This window comes from Hyperolius riggenbachi, chromosome 7 (genome assembly GCF_040937935.1).
Source record: "Hyperolius riggenbachi isolate aHypRig1 chromosome 7, aHypRig1.pri, whole genome shotgun sequence".
Taxonomy (NCBI): Eukaryota; Metazoa; Chordata; class Amphibia; order Anura; family Hyperoliidae; genus Hyperolius; species Hyperolius riggenbachi.
This window is the reverse complement of record NC_090652.1, coordinates 23832553-23852356: the sequence shown is the minus strand read 5'-3', so window position 1 is coordinate 23852356 and position 19804 is coordinate 23832553. Positions and strand designations below refer to the sequence as shown.

The window sequence follows — 19804 nt, the reverse complement described above, 5'->3', positions numbered from 1 at the left end:
AGACCCCACCAACAGAGAGCTCTGTTGGTGGGGAGTAAAGGAGGGGGGGATCACTTGTGTGCAGTGTTGTGCGGCCCTGCAGCTTGGCCTTAAAGCTGCAGTGGCCAATTTTACTAAAAATGGCCTGGTCACTGGGGGGGGGGGGGGGGGGGGGGTTTAGCCCTGCAGTCCTCAAGAGGTTGAATGTAAAAATACAGTAATTGAAAGTATATTAACCTTGTGACAGCCATGGTCCATCCATCCAATCCAGTCTTTAAAGAGAAACCGTAACCAAGAATTGAACTTCATCCCAATCAGTAGCTGATACCCCCTTTCCCATGAGGAATATTTTCCTTTTCACAAACGGATCATCAGGGGGCGCTGTATGGCTGATATTGTGGTGAAACCCCTCCCACAGAAAACTGTGAGGAACATGGTCCTGGCAGTTTCCTGTATGTGAACCTTGTTGCATTGTGGTAAATAACTGTTTACAGCTGTTTCCAACTGTCAAAAAAGCAAGCAGCAGCTACTTCCAGTGATATCACCTGCCAGCAGTAAAAATGTCACCATGTGATAAATGTCAGATTGTAAATCAGGTAGAGGAAAGATTTTACAATGGGCAAACACTGACTAAATCATTTAACACATACTTATTGTAAAAATTAAGCACTTTTTTTTATTACATTATTTTCACTGGAGTTCCTCTTTAAGCATAGCAAAAGCTTAAAAAGTTGCCCTTCACCACTGTGAGTACTGCCGAAGATTTGTTCTGGTTGGTTGAGACTTCTGATTAGTTGAGTTCTGGATAACTGTGACTCTGCTGTGTAATTATTTCACCTGCAGCACTTCACAGATATTATTAATTATTATTATTATTATTATTATTATTATTATTATTATTATTATTAATATTAATATTAATATTATTATTTATTTATATAGCATTTACATCTTCTGCAGCACATTACAGAGTACATAGTCATGTCACTGACTGTCCCCAGAGGAGCTCACAATCCTACCATAGCCATAGTCTAATGTCCGGCCATATTATTATGTATTTATGTAGCACTGGCATCTTCTGCAGAACTTTACAGAGTACATACAGTAATCATGTTATTGACTGTTTTCCGAGGAGCTCACAATCTAATCACCCACACCTTCTGATCAGTAACCATAACCTGATACATTCCCCTAAATCTTTCCTAAACCTAATAGATGCTCTGTTGTATATTTTCACGGGTTGATTGCTGCGTATGCTTTGAGATAACGATTGGTAGCTATCTTGAACTACTTGGTCTTGCAAGCTGTGATGAACATAATAGCTGTATGATCAGCAAGTGTGCTCTTGTTCCTTCTTTTCTGCTCTGCGCAATAATCAACAACAAAGCCCAGCTTGCTGAGGGCATTTTTTATAAGGCTTTCATCAACTGTAAGCAGATGAACCTTCTCTCCTCCAGCCACAAAGTAAGATGCATTTAAGGCCACCATTAGTACCAGGTGTCCTCCAGGTCTCAGCAGCTTTGACATTTTTTCCAGGTTCCTCATTAAACCATCTTCATCTTCACTGATGGCTTCCAGAATAGTTATACTGGTGACACAATCGGCAAGCGGGAGCTCTTCAGGATGAGTAATATTTTCATTATCAAAGTTACAGGGTATAATGTGACGGATGGCTGCCTTTAGTTGCTGATCCTTGTCCTGGGCTTGGGCACTGAGAAACAAAAATAACAGAGGCTTTAAAGTGTACCAGAGACAAAGCAACCTGCTTTAATTAATACTATATACTAGTAGGGACATGAGAACAGACTCTTACCCTGCTGTCTGTTTCATTCTGCCCTGTGAGCTGTAATTCCCCCCCCCCCTTCCCCGCAGTAAAAAACACACACTGAACTCTCAGTCGGCTGCTTTATCAGGAAGCTCCATAGCAGTGAGAGCAGTCCGCTCAAGCCCACCCCCTCTCTGCCTGAGTTCTGCTGAAGCTCGCCCCCTCTCTGCCTGTGTTCTGTTCAAGCCCGCCCCCCTCTCTGCCTGAGTTCTGCTGAAGCTAGCCCCCTCTCTGCCTGTGTTCTGCTCAAGCCCGTCCCCCTCTCTGCCTGAGTTCTGCTGAAGCTCGCCCCCTCTCTGCCTGTGTTCTCCATATCTGTGTGCTGAAATGCAACACAGGGAGCAGGACCTGTGATGGGAGAAGCAGCTCAGTAAACATATATTTATTTATCTACCCAGCTAGGTAGTGTCCCGGCTTGAGTTATACACTTATCTCTCCCCATCTGAGCCAGGAACACACAAGGACACTACTCTACTGCTCTGATGACTGAACACAGATCAAATGCAGCAGCAGCAGTTGTACGTGTCTTTGGTTTTACAGGAATAAGTAAAAGTAATTGTGCTTGTGTGTATATGTCTGCAGGCTTTTTTTCCCCCTAATATACTGTATGTACGTCCCTGCATACATTATTTGATGTAACGTGACATCAGCGCTAACATGTGACCCGCACGGTGGAGCGCACAAGAAGCCGACCCAGAAAGCCGACCTGGCGAGGACGGCATCTACAGCGGAGGAGACCGGGAGCCACCGGAACTCTGGAGAGGGTACAGGACGGCTGCCAGGGGCTGGAGGAAGCCTCAGGTGAGCAGATTTTTTTAGAATTTTGCCTGGAAGTATCTAGTCCATTAACTACTTAACAACCGCTCCACGCCAATTGGTGAGGATGCGGCAACAGCCACACGCTGATCGGCGAGAAGTCCTGGGGGCATGTTTTGCAATAGATTGCACGCGCTGAAGCGCACATTTCCGCTTGAATGACGGAACTCCGCCATCAGTCTCCCAGCGGCAATCAACAATAAGAGACTGTTAGACAGGAAACCGCCGTCTATTAACACTATACAGCACTGCGATCTAAGGCAGCGCTGTCCCTTACAGAGGCACAAAGGCAATCTGCTGTCATAGGCATCAGCCCATGACAGCTGATCGCTGTCATTGGCTAGCGGGGGTGGGAGGCGGGGTTACTATAAAATAAAGGAAAAAATAGTACAATTTATTTAAAAATTAAACATAAATAAATATAAATAAAAAAACACGCCAGCAGGGATCAGACCACCCCAACAGAAAGCTCTGTTGGTGGGGAGATGGGGGGGGGGGGGGGAATCACCTGTAAGTTAAGTTGTACGGCCCTGCAGCATGGCCTTAAAGCTGCAGTGGCCTAATTGGAAAAAAATGGCCTGGTCACTAGGGTTTTTTAAGCCTGTTTTCCTTAAGTGGTTAAGGAGAATCGTGGATGCAAGTAAAAAAAAATATTTTCCAAAAAGACCTTGTAGTTTTTGAGAAAATGTATTTTAAAAATACAAATAAAGGGATTTTTTTAACTCTTTTTGAATATTTGAATTACGATGCAAATTTACAATTTTGCTAAATTTGTGCTCTTCACTACTCTCATGGTCCCCTCGTTCCAGCAATGTCACTTCCATTTGAATCCCCCTCCATGGGAAGTCTTCGAGAGTCCACGTGCTCCCAAAGACAGGTTGCTCCATATTGTGCATGCGTGAGCACGTGCTAGCGCAGGCGCAGGATGGAGCTGCCCTTTTTTTAGGAGGACTTGGACTCTCGAAGACTTCCGAAGCCTCCTGCAGCGGCACAGAGCAATATTTGACTGGTACTGCTACCGGAGGTGACCGCGCTGGAACAAGCGGACTGTGAGAGGAGGGGGAAAGCTCTATAGGACTCAGAGCCTTCCCAGAGCCTTCCCTCTCCATAGGTAAGAATCTGGGGGAGGAAGTTCCCATTCACATTTGCATAATGCATAATGTGTGTACCCCCATCGCTCGTGCGTGTGCTCGTGCACATGCATGCATTGATCCAATTGTGAATGACTGCTGCTAGCAGCAGTCATTCACATAAAGTTACAATGAAAAAAAAAACCTTTTTATTCTTTAAAGGGACAGTGTAAAATAAAAAAGATAAAGTGTTTTTTTTAAAGAACTTTTAACCCCTACCAAACTAATTAACCCCTTGTGTCACCTGTACTTGTACCGTAATTCCTAGACACCTGTAATGGCTGCTGCCCATAGTGATCGGATGGGATCACTATCAGACACCCAATGCTGTGTAGATGCATTAAAATGTTGTTGCCTAGCAATACATCTATACAGCACTGGGGTCCTCAAACTATGCGCCCCAGCGATCGCATGCAATCGCTACAGGCTGACGATAATCGTACGCTACTTGCCCAACTAGTGATGAGCCAAATAATTTATTTTGAGGTGTTTTAAAAATGTGACACTTGTCATGTAAAAAAGTTAGGAAGGGAGAAACATGAAAAAATTTGCCGTTTGTTTGTGTTTACGCCTAATTTTTCTCAATAAATTGCCCTGTTAAATTAAATAATACTTGAAAAAAATGTTACCTTAGGGTGGCCATACATGGTACAATTTTTCAATTAGATAATTTAGTTCGATTATTCCGTTAGATCGAATATAAACATTTTTCCAGCATGTCCGATCATTTTTCCCGAAAAAACGGGATAATCGTTCGAATTTCTTGATCGAAAAAAAAAAATATTTTCAACTTTCATTCAATTCGATCATTTAGATCGAATAAACAAGAAAATTGAACGTTTTTATTGTACCGTGTATGGCCACCATACTATATGGCCACCATAGCTATATTGTCCTGAAAAACATATGTATAACTGTGGTGGCATAGGTAATATCAAGTTATTGCTGTGTCAATAGTGACACAGCCAATATGCCAAAATTGTCAGGAACCTTAAAGGACACCCAAGGTGAAAATAAACAAATGAAATCAACAATTGTATCTATCCCCCTTCTCGTAAAAAATACTTTTTAAGATATTTCACAGTTTTATTTTATATTTAAATCTACTTTTTAAGTTTTTACTGTTTTGTTGTTTTTGCTCAATGAAACATTCATTGAAGTATGCCAGAGCTAAAATCTGGGGGTACAGTCAGAGGGGAGTGTAAGTGTTAGAGGTATTAGGATGCAATCACACTGACTATGAACTACTGACCTTTTTATCTCTTTACTGCTCTCAGAAGCCTTTTTTTGCTAGGAAAGTGTTTTATAGTTGTAATTTCTTATCAGTGACAGTCACACTGTAGTCTGACTCAGTCCAATAAAAAAGGAACGGAACACAGCATGGTTATTTGTGTGCTTGGCACTGTACATACACATGTATGCTGTGTTTTCCGCAACGCTAGCGTTTCTGCTAAGTGTGTTCCCAGCCTGAGAGTGGAAGAATATTTTGAATAGACCTTCTAGTTTTTGAGAATCTCGATTGAGTTTCTCAGTTTCTAAAAATAAAAAGGAAAAATGGTTTTTAGACTATTTTTCTAAGTTTAAAAAACAGTTTTCTGTTGCCTTATTAATCTTTTTTTCTCAAAAACCACAAGGTCTTTTTGTAAAATTATTTTTTTATACTTGTTTCCATTCCCCTTAATATACGTATCAATATTGGTGATGATTTCATGCTTTGCTATTATCAACTAAAGACAGCACAAAATTGTGTGAAACGTATGCAAACATTATGCACAAAATTACAAATGGATTACCCGAAATCAATGGAATGTCCAAATCGTAATTACATATGGCCATAATTGCAAAAATGTATGTGAAATTTTGCATAATCGTAATTAGCCGATTAATATCATCACTACTCCTTAATTTATCAAACGCTTGAAATACTCTGTGCTGCTGGAATACTTTGTGCCTTACACCATACACATGAGCAATAAGGTCTTTCATCCTTCCATAGATCGCATTTACACAACAGCTCACCTCTTTCCTTCTAACTGGGAGGCATGGGCTGATGCGTGCGTCCAATCATAAGCTCCATTGTGAGAGTCCTTCCATCTGCTTGTCTCCATCTTACATTTCTCATTGAGCTTAAGTATATATATCTCCTTAAAGACATCACAAGCTGAGTAGAGGTGATGAATGACGGAACCCATACTGAGATCCATCAAAACATTTCCCTTTACAAAACCTGCAGAGTTATTAAAAACAAAATTTCCCATGTTAAATACATCATAACCATGAAGCTGTTAAAGCAAATCTAAAGTGTATGCAAACTGATGAAATAGGTAATTATGGGAATGATTCATTAAAGGATAACTATCAAAGTAAGTTTACTAAAATTCTGAATACCACATATGTTTCCAGTAGTTACTAGCAAATAGCAATACAAAGGCTTTTTTTCCCCTCTTTTCATGTTTTATGCAGTGGCATAGCAATAGGGGGTGCAGCGGCTGCAACCACGCCGGGGCCCTTGGGCCAGAGGGACCCCAAGGGCCCCTACTTCAACTGCAGTATTTACTCTTTATTGGTCCTGTGTTGATAATAATCACTTGTATAGATGCTTTTAATAGTAGTAATCATTAACAAACTGTTTCCCATCCACCTCTTGCACCTCTGACACTGTGTTGTCCTTGACAGGTTTTGGTGCGCTGTATAAATTGCTATGTATAGAGTGCTGGGGGGGGGTGTAATGTAAAACTCACACTGGATCCCAAAGCGCCCTAGCTACGCCACTGGTTTTATGTGAAGAAAATATGACATTTACAGAGAACGTTTTTTACTGTGGGCATTACTATGGAGGACCGTGTCCAGCACATCCTGCATACAGAACCAATCTTCACTGGCCGTAATGTCTGTGACGGGAATCTGTTCAGAATGATAGAAAGCAGAAATATAGCTTCAAATGTGTGTAAATAATCATCAGCTGCAGCTCTGTGTTCCCCACTCCCTATCCCTCTCTTTCATTCTCTCTCTCTCTCTCTCTCTCTCTCTCTCTCTCTGTGTGTCTTGCAGTCTAAAGTAAACAGTTTACAGCCAGAAATAGCCCAAATGGATGGGAGCATCCAAGTAAGGAAAAAGTACAAGTCATTCTTTTCAGATCCTTGTCTGTATCTAAAAATCCCCTAGCTGTTCTCATATGATCAGTGAGAAAGCAGGCAGGGCAGAAACAAACAGTAAAACATTCCTCTGTGAATAGTAACAGAGAAGCGGAACCTAGCTACACGGTATAGCTCTAGCCTCTAGCCCAATGCCGACACAAATTGTTACAAACAGCTGGTAAACAAGGCATATTTTTCACACAGGCTGTGATGATAGACTTCTGAAAAGCTTTCTATTGTTGCTGGCTAAAAGCTCTATCGGTATGTGGGGTTTACAGAAGAACAGTTTCTCTGGTAGTTGTTCTTTAAACATAATAATATTACAGTGCCTGCACAGTGCACAGCAATATTACCGTTACTTCCGTGCATAAGTTTCGCAAGATATACTAATAGCTTCCCCACTGGTACTCTTTTTTTTTTATTTATTTATTTTTAAATGAGAAGTTTTCTTATAAACAAAAACATAAAACACAGTTAACCCTCCTGGCGGTATGAAAAATTCCGCCAGGAGGCAGCGCGGCAGTTTTTGTTTTTTTTTAAATCATGTAGCGAGCCCAGGGCTCGCTACATGATAGCCCCCCGCCCGCTTCGATCACCTTCGGTGATCTCCAATCATTAAATCCCGTTCAAAGAACGGGATTTCCTGGAGGGCTTCCCCCCGTCGCCATGGCGACAGGGCGGGATGACGTCACCGACGTCACCGACGTCGTGACGTCATTGGGAGTCCCGATCCACCCCTCGGCGCTGCCTGGCACTGATTGGCCAGGCAGCACATGGGGTCTGGGGGGGGGGCCGCGCGCCGCAACGTATAGCGGCGATTGGGTGCGGGGTGGCGGCGATCAGTGTGCTAGCTGCGTCCAGCAAAAAAAAAAATAAGAAAATCGTCCCAGTAGGGCCGGAGAAAACCTCCTGCGCGGCTTACCCCGAACTACATTCGGGGTTACCGCCAGGACGGTTAAAATACAAAATAACAATAAGAAAAAGGAGGAGAGAAGAGAAAGAAAAAAAAAAGAAAAAAAAAAGAAGAAAAGAAGGGGATCCAGTTGCATCTCTTGTACAAAGCGTAGTCTAATAGAAAGAGTTTTATCATATAGACATTTATATACAGTTTCTATATATGTCATAGCATCATCTCAGTAAAAAAGGGGAGGTTCATAAAAGAACATAATCAGAGTGTACTTTAACCACTTTACCCCCGCCCGTACGGATTTCTCCGTCCCTTTTTCTATCCTTTAACCCCCAGGGACGGAGAAATCCGTACTTTGCGCACTCCCGCCGCTGCCCGCGCTCCCGCTCGTAAACACGCCGCCGGCCGTTCGTAAACACGCCGCCCGCCGCTTGCCCGGAGATCAATGTACGAGAAAATCCATTCCCGTTCGTTGATCTAAGCCCCGCAATGATCCGCTGCTCTCCGATGAGCAGCGCGGTCATTGTGAAAAAAAAAACACACTTACCCAGCCGCCTAGTACTTCCTCCAAGAGTCCGGAAGGACGCTTGGAGGTCGCATTAAAACAAAAAGTTACTGTGGCCATCTTGTGGCCAAATAGTAAAACCACACCCTAAACATTTTTCACATACAAATAAATTACTTTTACACAAAAAATTAACTCACTACCTCCCACACTCCCAATTTTTTTTTTTTGTAATTAAAAAAAAATAAAAAAATGTAAAATAAAAAAAATACATAAATAGTTACCTTAGGGACTGAACTTTTTAAATATTTATGTCAGGAGGGTACAACACTGTTACTTTATAAACTATGGGCTTGTAATTAGGGATGGACGCAAAACTGAAAAAAATGCACCTTTATTTCCAAATAAAATATTGGTGCCAAACATTGTGATCGGGACTTAATTTAAACGGTTTTATGACAGGGACAAAAGGGCAAATACATTTTATGGGTTTTAATTACAGTAGCATGCATTATTTAAAAACTATAATGGCTGAAAACTGAAAAATAATAATTTGTTCCCACATTTTTTCCTATTTTCCCATTAAAACACATTTAGAATAAAATAATTCTTGGCATAATGTCCCACCTAAAGAAAGCCTAATTGGTGGCGGAAAAAAACAAGATATAGTTCATGTCATTGCGATAAGTAATGATAAAGTTATAGACGAATGAATGGAAGGAGCGCTGAAAGGTGAAAATTGCTCTGGTGCTCAGGGGGTAAAACCCCTCAGTGGTGAAGTGGTTAAACCAAGTAAATATGATTCTGGGGTTATGGTAGAAGACATAAATTTTGTACAGCAACATTAATATCCAAGTTTGGAATCATAGTTTCCGAGGAGTTCACTCATTTATTCCACACTCTATCAAATTTATTATATTGATTGCAAACGTAGAAAAAAACAACGTTTTGTAAAAAATAATACCTTTTAATAGGTAACTGATAGAGCTAGCCATTAAAGAGACTCTGGTCTCTGAAGCCTCTTAAAAATCCTTTTTTTATTACACAATCCTGTTTAACACATTAACCCTACCTAAACCGCCGCATCCCTGCGGCTGTAATCTATCTAAATCCACCCTAACTAGCCCTCCCTCTCCCCTGCAAAATCCACAACTTTCTTGGTCGTGGATTTTGCTGCCCTCTACTCTTCCGGATCTCCGCCTCTCCCCCCCGCCCCTCTCAGTGAAGGAAGACTGAGAGGGTCGGGGGAGAGGTGGCGATCCGGGCTGACAGACGCGCTGAGAGGCAGAGCTGCGGCTCATAGCTCTGCCTCTCCCGGAAGCGCTGCCCAGATTGCCCCCCAGGGAGTTAGGGGGGATTTAGATAGCTTACAGCCACGGGGATGCAGCAGTTTAGGTAGGGCTAATGTGTTAAACTGGATTGTGTAGTAAAAAAAGGATTTTTAAAAGGCTTCAGAGTCTTTTTAAAAGGTATTATTTTTTACAAAACGTTTTTTCTACCTATATAATTTGTTTGGCTAACACGGTACAGAAACTTTTTGCCACTATTATATTGATTGCGTGATTGATAAGTCAATTTGTAAAGTGGGAGTGCCAAAATTTACCAATATTTTCCAGTCTAATAAGGAGGGTATCGAGGGTAATTTCCATTTGTGGATTAAAGATTTCCTGGCATAGTGTAGTAATAGCCTGAGTAATATTAGTTGGTATTTAGAACATGTGATTTTTCCCATGATCCCCAGCATACATAATTTAAGTCAAGGTTAACTGGTAATTGAAGGGTATCTCTTAAAAAAGTGTATTACTGACTTCCAGTATCGATTTACCAGTGGACACTCCCAGACACAGTGAATGAAATTGGCACTGGGCAATTTGCACTTGAAACAACATCCATTGTGTAGTGTATTCATTTTAGTAAGTCTACGTGGTGAGAGGTCTGCTTAGTTAAACCACTTGACACGCAGTAATTTATTATAGGAAGCAATAACCACCTTAGGGAAAAATTCAACTAGTTCAGACCAATCCTCCTGTGAGATATTAGGTTCAATTAGGGATGGTCGTAGTCAGGCAACTTCGCTACGCTGGAACTACACGTAGTTTTACGCAATTAAGCTTCGCCAAACTACGGCTTCAAAATCAAATATTCGCTTCATATGCATTTTGTAGACTACGTGTTAAAATACGCAATTAGGCGTAGTGCGAAGCATATTGTATGCAGATGCTTTTGCCCGTATGCAGAAAATTTTACGCATGAATTCTTCAGTAAATGCTTGTACCGGTAACTCTTCTTTGCGTACATACCCCTTTCCAATGCGTAAATTTGTAAGCATGCAACTGCACGTGGAAAATTAGCCACAATGAACGCATTGGTAGTTCACTACGCAATAGTGGGCGTAAGCTACGCGTAGCGGTAATTCACTATGCGTAAATTCATAAGCGTAGTTTTGAAACTGCACCTACAAACCATGATGCGTAGATGCGAACTACGATGCGTAAATTCGCACTGGCATAGTTTCTGCTCATCCCTGTGTTCAATAATTAACCATTTATCTCTAGTATTCTGAATTCTGCGGGTATTAATTTGAGTCATAATAAAGGAATAACATGTGGAAATTTGCTTAGTCTTGTCTAGTTTTAGAAGTATAGATTCAAGATTTGAGGGGGTTAGCACAACTCTCATGAGACCTAATTTTTTTTTATTGCGTGCCTCAACTGAAAATAGCGAAAGAGGGCATGTCTAGGAAGGTTACATTCTGCACGCATGTTCATGAAGTTTTTGAACACGCCTTCTTGAAATACTTGAGATATGTACTTGATATTAAACTTATGCCAAAAATGTATATCTGGAACAGAAAGAAGTTCAGGTAGGTTTAAATTTCCCCAAAGTGGAGAGCTTAGAGTTAGAGATACATATGTAATAGGTTTACCGAGCATTTTACAACATGTTTTGTATATTTTAATGGTGTTAGAAATTAGGGTTGCGCCTTCACTGCCACTAGAAACTCCATATCTCTCCACATAGGGATTCATCCCCATTGGTACTCTAGCTTCACTGGTACTCCAGTAGTGCAACCATTACTATAGTAACCTGTGTGTTACCGTAGTAGCGGACCAGTGACGTGCAAAAATGCCAATATTCTTTTTGCATTATCTTTTTACAAAAATAATGTTAAATTGTACTTTCGGGTGAAAATGCCATATAGAAAATTGTGCTAAAGTAAACGGTTTCACACTTTTTTGCAGTAAAATTAATGTTTTTGTGGATTGACGCCATATTGCAAAAACACATTCTCGATATTGAAAAAGGCATTTTTAATGTGAAAATGACTGTGCCAAAAATTCGCAAACAACACTGTAGCAGATGCGCTACTACAGTACCGCGGGTGATGGTACTAGCGTATCTCGTGTTACTTACACGAGGAAGTAAAGGTAATATTGCTGTGCGCTGTTCATGCAATGTAATAATATGTGCCTGTTCCTGTGCTCACAAGTGCTCACAAGTGTTCATAGCCACACACATTTTATTAGCTCTAGTTATCAGTGAGCAATAAGCCTGGTACACACCTTCAAATTGGTCCAGAGAGAACAGGCTAGTCCTAAACACAACCAAAACCATTGAGATTGTCATGGAATAATGCCACCAACCCACCCCCAATCTATATTGATGGCACCAAAGGTACAAAGGTACCTCCTTGGAACAACCATCTCGGATGACCTGACCTAGAGGGCCAACACCATCTCAACACAGAGGAAGGCACAGCAAAGACTCTTCTTCCTTTGCCAACTTAAGAAGTTTGGTATGGCTCATGAACTCCTGAAGTTCTTCTACTCTGCCACCATTGAGTCGGTCCTTTGCTCGTCCCTCCTGGTCTGGTTTGCTGGCTCACCCACCAGCGACAGATACAAAATGCAGAGGGCCATCAACTCAGCGGAGAGAATTATTGGGAAACCACTTCCCCCTCTAGACCTCATCTACAACACCAGACTGCAGGAGTCTAAGTGGCCATGGGTCTTCACCAGACCACCCCCCCCCCCCCCCCGGGGATGATGGGAGGCTACCCATAGCAGGCAATGGATTTCTTTGCTGCCTGGTGGCCACCGGGCCACAATCAAAGGGATTGACCCACAGGCGACAGGGGAGAAAAGGTGGAGCTGGGATGTGGAGTCAATCAGAAGTCAAATGCACACAGAGCAGAATGCAGAACACAAAGTAGAGTTCACTAGCAAGGTTCAAGGCTAGCAGCAGACAAACGTAATCAGGGTCACAAGCAAGGGTCTGAGGCAGGTGGCAATCAGAGATGTGGTCGGGGCACAGGCAAGGATCAATAAGCAGGCGGCAATCAGATACATGGTTGGGGTCACAGGGAAGGATCAATAGGCATGCAATCAGAGAGGTTTGGTCAGGTCACAGACAAGGTCATAACAAATCAGGATCTAGGCAATAAGACTCAGTGCACGGACACACTGAAGGTGCTACGGACAGACAGCACTGGTCCTCAGGCTGGGCAACCTTTTAAATGACAGCCCAGCCAATTTGGTCGCAAGTTTCAAATTTGCGTATGCATTCGCGTGCACACACATATTCGTGTTTGTGTGCACAAGCATATTCACATGTGGTCCATGCAGTAGCCAGGAAGTGCAGAGGGCATGACACCCCGTGACGCAGCCGTCTAAACTCACAAGGCCGCAGCTGCTCCCACGCACCCGCGAGAACATGCATGCACAAGAGGGACACTGCGGCTCTTGGTGAGTGTAACAGTGACAATGACCTCTGTCTGGAGAAGTACAATAAAATCTCTAGAGCAAGTACTGTATCTATGCAAAATAAGGGGGAGTCGGGCAAGGTCTGGGAAATTAAACTAAGACCGGGGGACCCCTGTGACTATTTCTTAACTTAAAGCGGAAAATAACCCTGCATTTCAACTTTGCTCTAAAACATTATTTACAGCATATTATATGCAACCAGCATTTTTTTTTTTACTAGACCAGCATTGGAAGGGTTACACACAGAGCTTTAAAGTTCCTGGAGAGAACTGCTCCCCGCAGCCGAAGTTTAGATAGATACATTTAAGCAAAACAAAATGTAATAAGTGTGGAATGTGACTCACTCTCTCTGACTGTGCAGGAGCTGGAGGACAGCCAAAGAGTGTGTAACATTCCTCACTTGTTACATTTTGTTTATTTGAATGTATCTATCTAAACTTGGGCTGCGGGGGGGACTGGGGGGCAAAGTTGGAATGCAGGGTTATATTCCGCTTTAAGGACAGCAAAGGGTAACTCTGTGGTTGTCTGGGAGACATAGCCAAGGCCATCATGACTTTTTATGAAGATTTTTATAGCCCAAGACTGAGGAACCCAGACGACCATTCTCGCTGTCTGGGTCTTGTCAACTTACTGGAAATTTCTTCTACTAGAGGCCATGAACGCTGCTATCACACCTCAAGCAGTGAAGAGTGTGACAAAACTCTCTGCTTTGGGTAAGGTTTCAGGTCCTGATGGACTATGCCATGCGTTCTACAACCTCTTAAACTCAGAGATAAGTTCCTTCCTATCAGGACTTTACAATGTAATCTATGAGACAGGTACATTCCCCTGACGGCTAATGATATTGATGTATTTATTAAAATGATACTGAAATTAGGTAAAGATCCATTAGACCCAGCTTCATATAGGCCAATCTCCTTATTGAACATGGATTTTAAATTATTATCAAAGATAATAATTTGTGCAGCAGCAGCAGAATGAGATGTCAATTAGGCTCACCATGCACCAGAAAGCCCTGCGCCCAGCTGCCATGTACACCTTGCACATGGGTTTTTGTGACAGGCAGGAACAGAGGTATTCAACATCTGAAAAGCAGTGGCAGCTCTGGAACACAATAGACTGTCTGGCAGTGTGATGGGGTCTTAGGCATTCTTGGCATTAAATGATGAGAATGTCTTTGACAGTATTGAATGGTCATGGATGATGTCATGGATGATGAGGGTGTTGAAAGTTTTTGGATGTTCCAGTCATTTTGTTTCATATATGGGCCTTGTGCATGCCAAACCTTGTGCATGGATTTCACTAGTGGAGGCCCTGAGTTGGTCACTAGACCTGGGGACAGTGGTGAGACAGGGTTGTCTCCTATCTCCTCTTTTATTTAATCTAGTGGTGGAGACCTTGTTCCACTCCCTTCTTCAGAATGATATATTCAAGGGAATCACCCTGGGGACCCATAAAGTTTGTTCAGCTTTTTTTTGGTGATGATATATTACTTAGACTTAGATAAAGTCATGGATCATATCACACTATTTGGGGCATTGTCAGGATTTTGAATTTATTACCATAAAAGTGAACTTTTGTTTTTTTCTCCGACCCAGGTGCACCAAGATTACACATTTTACACCGGTAATCTAATTTTTCTCCTCTTACCATAAAAATCCCCAAAGAGCTCTGTGATCGCAAACAACTCCCCTTATTCCTAATGGGGAGAGCACAGCTTAGTTTAGATTTGCAAGACTACTATATCCCCTATAAACCGATCCTCCTTAAGCATAAAGATATTAAACTAGAAACTTTAACAACATTTTTGTAGAAGTCTAAAAAACCCAGGATAGCTTTATCAAAGCTTAACGCCACTATGAAACAGGTAGGATTAAACTTCCCAGACTTGCAGAGCTATAACCTAGCTGCCATATTCTGCAATGTCAGAGATTGGCAGGTGAAACTGTAGTGGCTTGTTTCCCCTGTCAACCTCTGACATGGTGGAATCTGGCAGTTAGGTTATAGCTCTGCAAGTCTGGGAAGTTTAATCCTACCTGTTTCATAGTGGGTGATCCCAATAGTGGCCCCCTATAGTTGATGATGATCCCCCATCCATATAGATAAGGAGTTGGTGGTGTCATACTCCTTTTAAACACTTAAACCTACATGGAGGAGTATTCTTGTCCAGATAGGTGCTGCTAAAGGCAAACTGAATGAGTATTCTCGTCCAGTGTTTAAGTGGTGGTGCGCACCCCGGCGGTTTTCCGTTTCGGTGATTGGGGAAGGGAAGCAAGGCTTCTCCGATCGCAGGGAGGTTTCCTAGTGGTTAAAAGTTGAATTACACACCACAGATTATTTTATTAAAAAAATGTATATAATTAAATCACTTCTATCCCCCCCCCCCCCCAACACAGTTAACAAGCAAACAAATTGGGGGCCAAAAAACAGTAAAAAAAAATTCCATAAACAGTTGCTTGAGGGACTTAGATTTTTTTTAATAAGTATGTCATGAGGGTATATTACTGTTATTTTAGTACATAAGGGCTTACAATTGATGGGACACAAAAAAATAAAATAAAAAAAAAAACACATCTTTATTTCCACATAATATAGTGACGCCATACATTGCACTGGGAACATAATTTAAATGTTGTGATAGCCAGGGCTAATGGGCAATTAAAATGGGTGGTTGTATCAATAGTAGCATTGCTTATTTTAAATCTATAGGGGATGGAATTGGATAAATAGTGTATTTTTTCTTTTTTGCGTTTGTGTATATATGTAATTACTAAAAACAAGTATTGCTCATAAAAATCTTAATTTGTGGCGAGAAAAACAACATATAGATCATTTATGTGTGATCACTGATGAGTAGTGATAAAGTTATTGGTGAATGAATGGGAGGAGCGCCGACAGGGAAAAATTGCTTCCATCCTGAAGGTGAAAACACCTGTGGTCTGAAGGGGTTAAGAGGTTCTAAACTAAGTCTGATCTCGCAAAAATATCAAAAATAATATATTTCTCAGAGACACCTTGATCACGCGGAATGAGATTAGAAAGAAACATGCCCTGGTGGGACACTTGTCTCCCATGATGCCATTCACAGAACACCCAGGCTTCCTGCCGGGCACTGTGCATAATACCAACATAAAATGGGCCTCTGGATACACAACTGGGCGATCTACTAGATGTGGGAGGAAGCTCCTCACTTTTGAACAGGCAAAAAAAAAAAGCTGAACCTGATCACTATTTTTTACTACAGACAGGTTTACAATGTGTTCTTAAATACTGTAGACAGGGCCGTTTCTAAACTTTTTGCTGCCTGATGCAAACTTGTAAGGATGCAACTTCCCCGATTTGGAATGATCGCACAGCACCTAAAAATTCTCTCAGTATAGGTAAGTAGGTAGCCAGGTATAGTTACCCCAGTATAGGTAGCTAGTATAGTTGCCCCCACTATAGGTAGCCAATATTGTTGCCTTCAGTATAGGTAGCTAGTATAGTTGTCCCCAGTATAGGTAGCTGCCCCAGTATAGGTAATATAGTTGCCCTCAGTATAAGTAGTATAGTTGCCCCAGTATAGGTAGCTAGTATAGTTGTCCCCAGTATAGGTAGCTGCCCCAGTATAGGTAATATAGTTGCCCTCAGTATAAGTAGTATAGTTGCCCCAGTATAGGTAGCTAGTATAGTTGTCCCCAGTATAGGTAGCTGCCCCAGTATAGGTAGTATAGTTGCCCTCAGTATAAGTAGTATAGTTGCCCCAGTATAGGTAGCTAGTATAGTTGTCCCAGTATAGGTAGCTAGTACAGTTGCCCCCAGTATATGTAGTATAGTTGCCCCAGTATAGGTAGCTAGTATAGTTGCCCCAGTATAGGTAGTATACATGCCCCAGTATAGGGAGTATAGTTGCCCCAGTATAGGTGGATAATATAGTTGCCCCAGTATAGGTAGTCTGGAAGGAGAGCCAAGCCGTGGGCACAGTGTGTCCACCCTGTCCATGCTTCCCCTCCAGACAGTACATCAGCATGGCAGCGGCAGCAAGTGTGGAAAGAATTACTCACCTCTTCCTTCTGCTTTCGCATTCCAAGCGTCGAAAGGCGGTGTGTGTGCATGTGACAGTTCTCTTCCATCTTCAATGCCGCCCACTAGTGGCTATTAAAGTCTATGGAGCTCGCCGCAAACTTTCGTATTTCGGTAAAATGTGCGAACGCGTTTGGGAACACAAAATTTTGATGTTTGTCCATCCCTACCCTAAAAAACAATAAACCTGTCTATCTCACTCACCTGTGATAGTTAACCTTTCACTGTAAATTACAGGAGCAGCTGCAGGTATAGAGAACAGTTGCAATTTAAATAATGAGAAACCTGCTGCCGCTCTGGGATTTCTTAAATAATTACCTTTATTGAAACATTAAAAAACCACTCACCATCCTACCCTAAAAACAATTAAAAGTAATGCGGAGCACTCCTTGATACCACACTGCTCAGCATACCCACACACACGTCCCATTCACTCTGGTACCGGTACCAATCCTCTAAATTCCCCAGAGTGCTGGACAGCGTGGCTGCTGTATTGCCTATATGGTGATATTGATAAGCCGTGTCAAGTCTTAGGCTGCACAGTTCCTCCCGACTATGTATGGTATAAACTACAGGACAGGTGGCTCTTACCACCCCACCGGTAGTATAACTCGTCAGTTCATCTTGTCCCGATGTAATCCCGTCAGGTTCCTTCTTTTGTCTTCGGCTCAACCCTGCCCGCACCACAGCGGGGAGCCTATGGCTGTTGGCTCTACCCCGGGTGATAGGAATGAACGGGGAGCTTACGAGGACCGAAGTTCAGCTAGTTGCAGCTCGGCCGGCCGGCTAATAGAAGCGCTCAAAACGCATGTTGCGTCATACATCCTGACGAAGCTCGCAGTGGGCGGGCGCAACGCGTCGATGGGCGGGGCTTCATCGCAACATGCGTTTTGAGCGCTTCTATTAGCCGGCCAGCCGAGCTGCAACTAGCTGAACTTCGGTCCTCGTAAGCTCCCCGTTCATTCCTATCACCCGGGGTAGAGCCAACAGCCATAGACTCCCCGCTGTGGTGCAGGCAGGGTTGAGCCGAAGACAAAAGAAGGAACCTGACGGGATTACATCGGGACAAGATGAACTGACAAGTTATACTACCGGTGGGGTGGTAAGAGCCACCTGTCCTGTAGTTTATACCATACATAGTCGGAAGGAACTGTGCAGCCTAAGACTTGACACGGCTTATCAATATCACCATATAGGCAATACAGCAGCCACGCTGTCCAGCACTCTGGGGAATTTAGAGGATTGGTACCGGTACCAGAGTAAATGGGACGTGTGTGTGGGTATGCTGAGCAGTGTGGTATCAAGGAGCGCTCCGCATTACTTTTAATTGTTTTTAGGGTAGGATGGTGAGTGGTTTTCTAATGTTCCAATAAAGGTAATTATTTAAGAAATCCCAGAGCGGCAGCAGGTTTCTCATTATTTAAATTGTCCATCCCTACCCACCATATAGCCAGCTGCAGAGCCCATAAACTTGTACAAAAGCAAGGAGGAGATCCCTGGTTGGGCATATATAACCCATAGCCTGGGCTGGGAGTTATGGCCATCCGAAGACAATTAGGACACAACCAGTACAAACTCACTGGGAAACATAGGCCTGATCCAGTAGGCATGCAACAGTGCCTGCCTATATATTTTAAGACACAGGCATAGGTTACAAGTATTGATACACATATACGATACCCTATGAGAGGTTCCATTAAAGAGAATCTGTAACAAAATTTTCAGCCTTATTTCTTCTATCCTATAAGTTCCTATACCTGTTCTAATGTCGTCTGTCTTACTGCAGCCTTTTCTAGTTGCACTGTCTCTGTAATATATCTAATCTCCTTTTCTTTGTCAAGCTTTGTCGACCCAGGGAGGAATGCACTGCCTCTGCTGTGATAGGGAGAAGTTATGCAGATACCCTCCACGCCCCCTCTGCTCGCCTGTGTGCTGTGTGTATAAGTCACAGGCAAGGTCTCTGCTCACAGCCAGCATGTCTGCCTCACAGAGCTGTGACCTTGTGAACAGCTGTGAGTGCAGAAAGATCAGTTCAAAGTACAGACAAGCAGTAACATTCCAACTGTCAAGTCAGGCCTAAGAGGAGCCTCGGCAAACAGGCACCTACTCTGATGAGGCACTTCCTCTTTGGCCATCATCATTGCTTACAAAAACAATGAATAAAACAGTGATTTTATCACCAAGAAAGCAGCGGGGAGTGGTGAAAATGTCACAGAGCGGGCTAGGAGAAGACTTTCACAGTACAGATTCTCTTTAAGCCTCCAGTGTTGCTCATTCATCCGTCCCCTCTAAGTTTATGAATTACAACAGATTTTAAGAACTAAAGCACTGTGCAGAAATTAGCTTTTTTTATTCAATAGCTGTTATAGTAACTGTATTATTTCCATAAGAAAGATTTGGTGAGCTATACGTACCGGAGCTGAATATATAGTGAAACTTCATCATAGGAAATATCAAAGCATCATCTGCAAACTCCATGTCTTGCTTATTAGAGTAATATGTCTCAAGGAGAGCTCTACAAGCAAATTCATCATGTTTATGGTAGAATTTCTTTGCTTCACATTCCATCTTGGAGGTATCTTGTCCACTTTGGTTTTGCCACTTTCTACCCTACCTGACTTCCATGTTCCCTTTATAGTCATACAGCACCCGATAGATACACATGTTATTGTGTGAATAA

General features: G+C 42.4%; 1 protein-coding gene across 1 annotated transcript; it reads right to left on the bottom strand.

Moving 5' to 3' along the window:
- Window positions 1-217: 217 nt before the first annotated feature.
- Window positions 218-19715, bottom strand: LOC137524153 (indolethylamine N-methyltransferase-like). The gene is made up of 3 exons (XM_068243727.1): window positions 19539-19715; window positions 5770-5977; window positions 218-1690 (listed from the first exon to the last, which is right to left on the bottom strand). The coding sequence occupies exons 1-3, from the start codon at window positions 19690-19692 to the stop codon at window positions 1267-1269; spliced, it is 786 nt and encodes a 261-aa protein (XP_068099828.1). The 5' UTR covers window positions 19693-19715; the 3' UTR covers window positions 218-1266.
- Window positions 19716-19804: the final 89 nt, after the last annotated feature.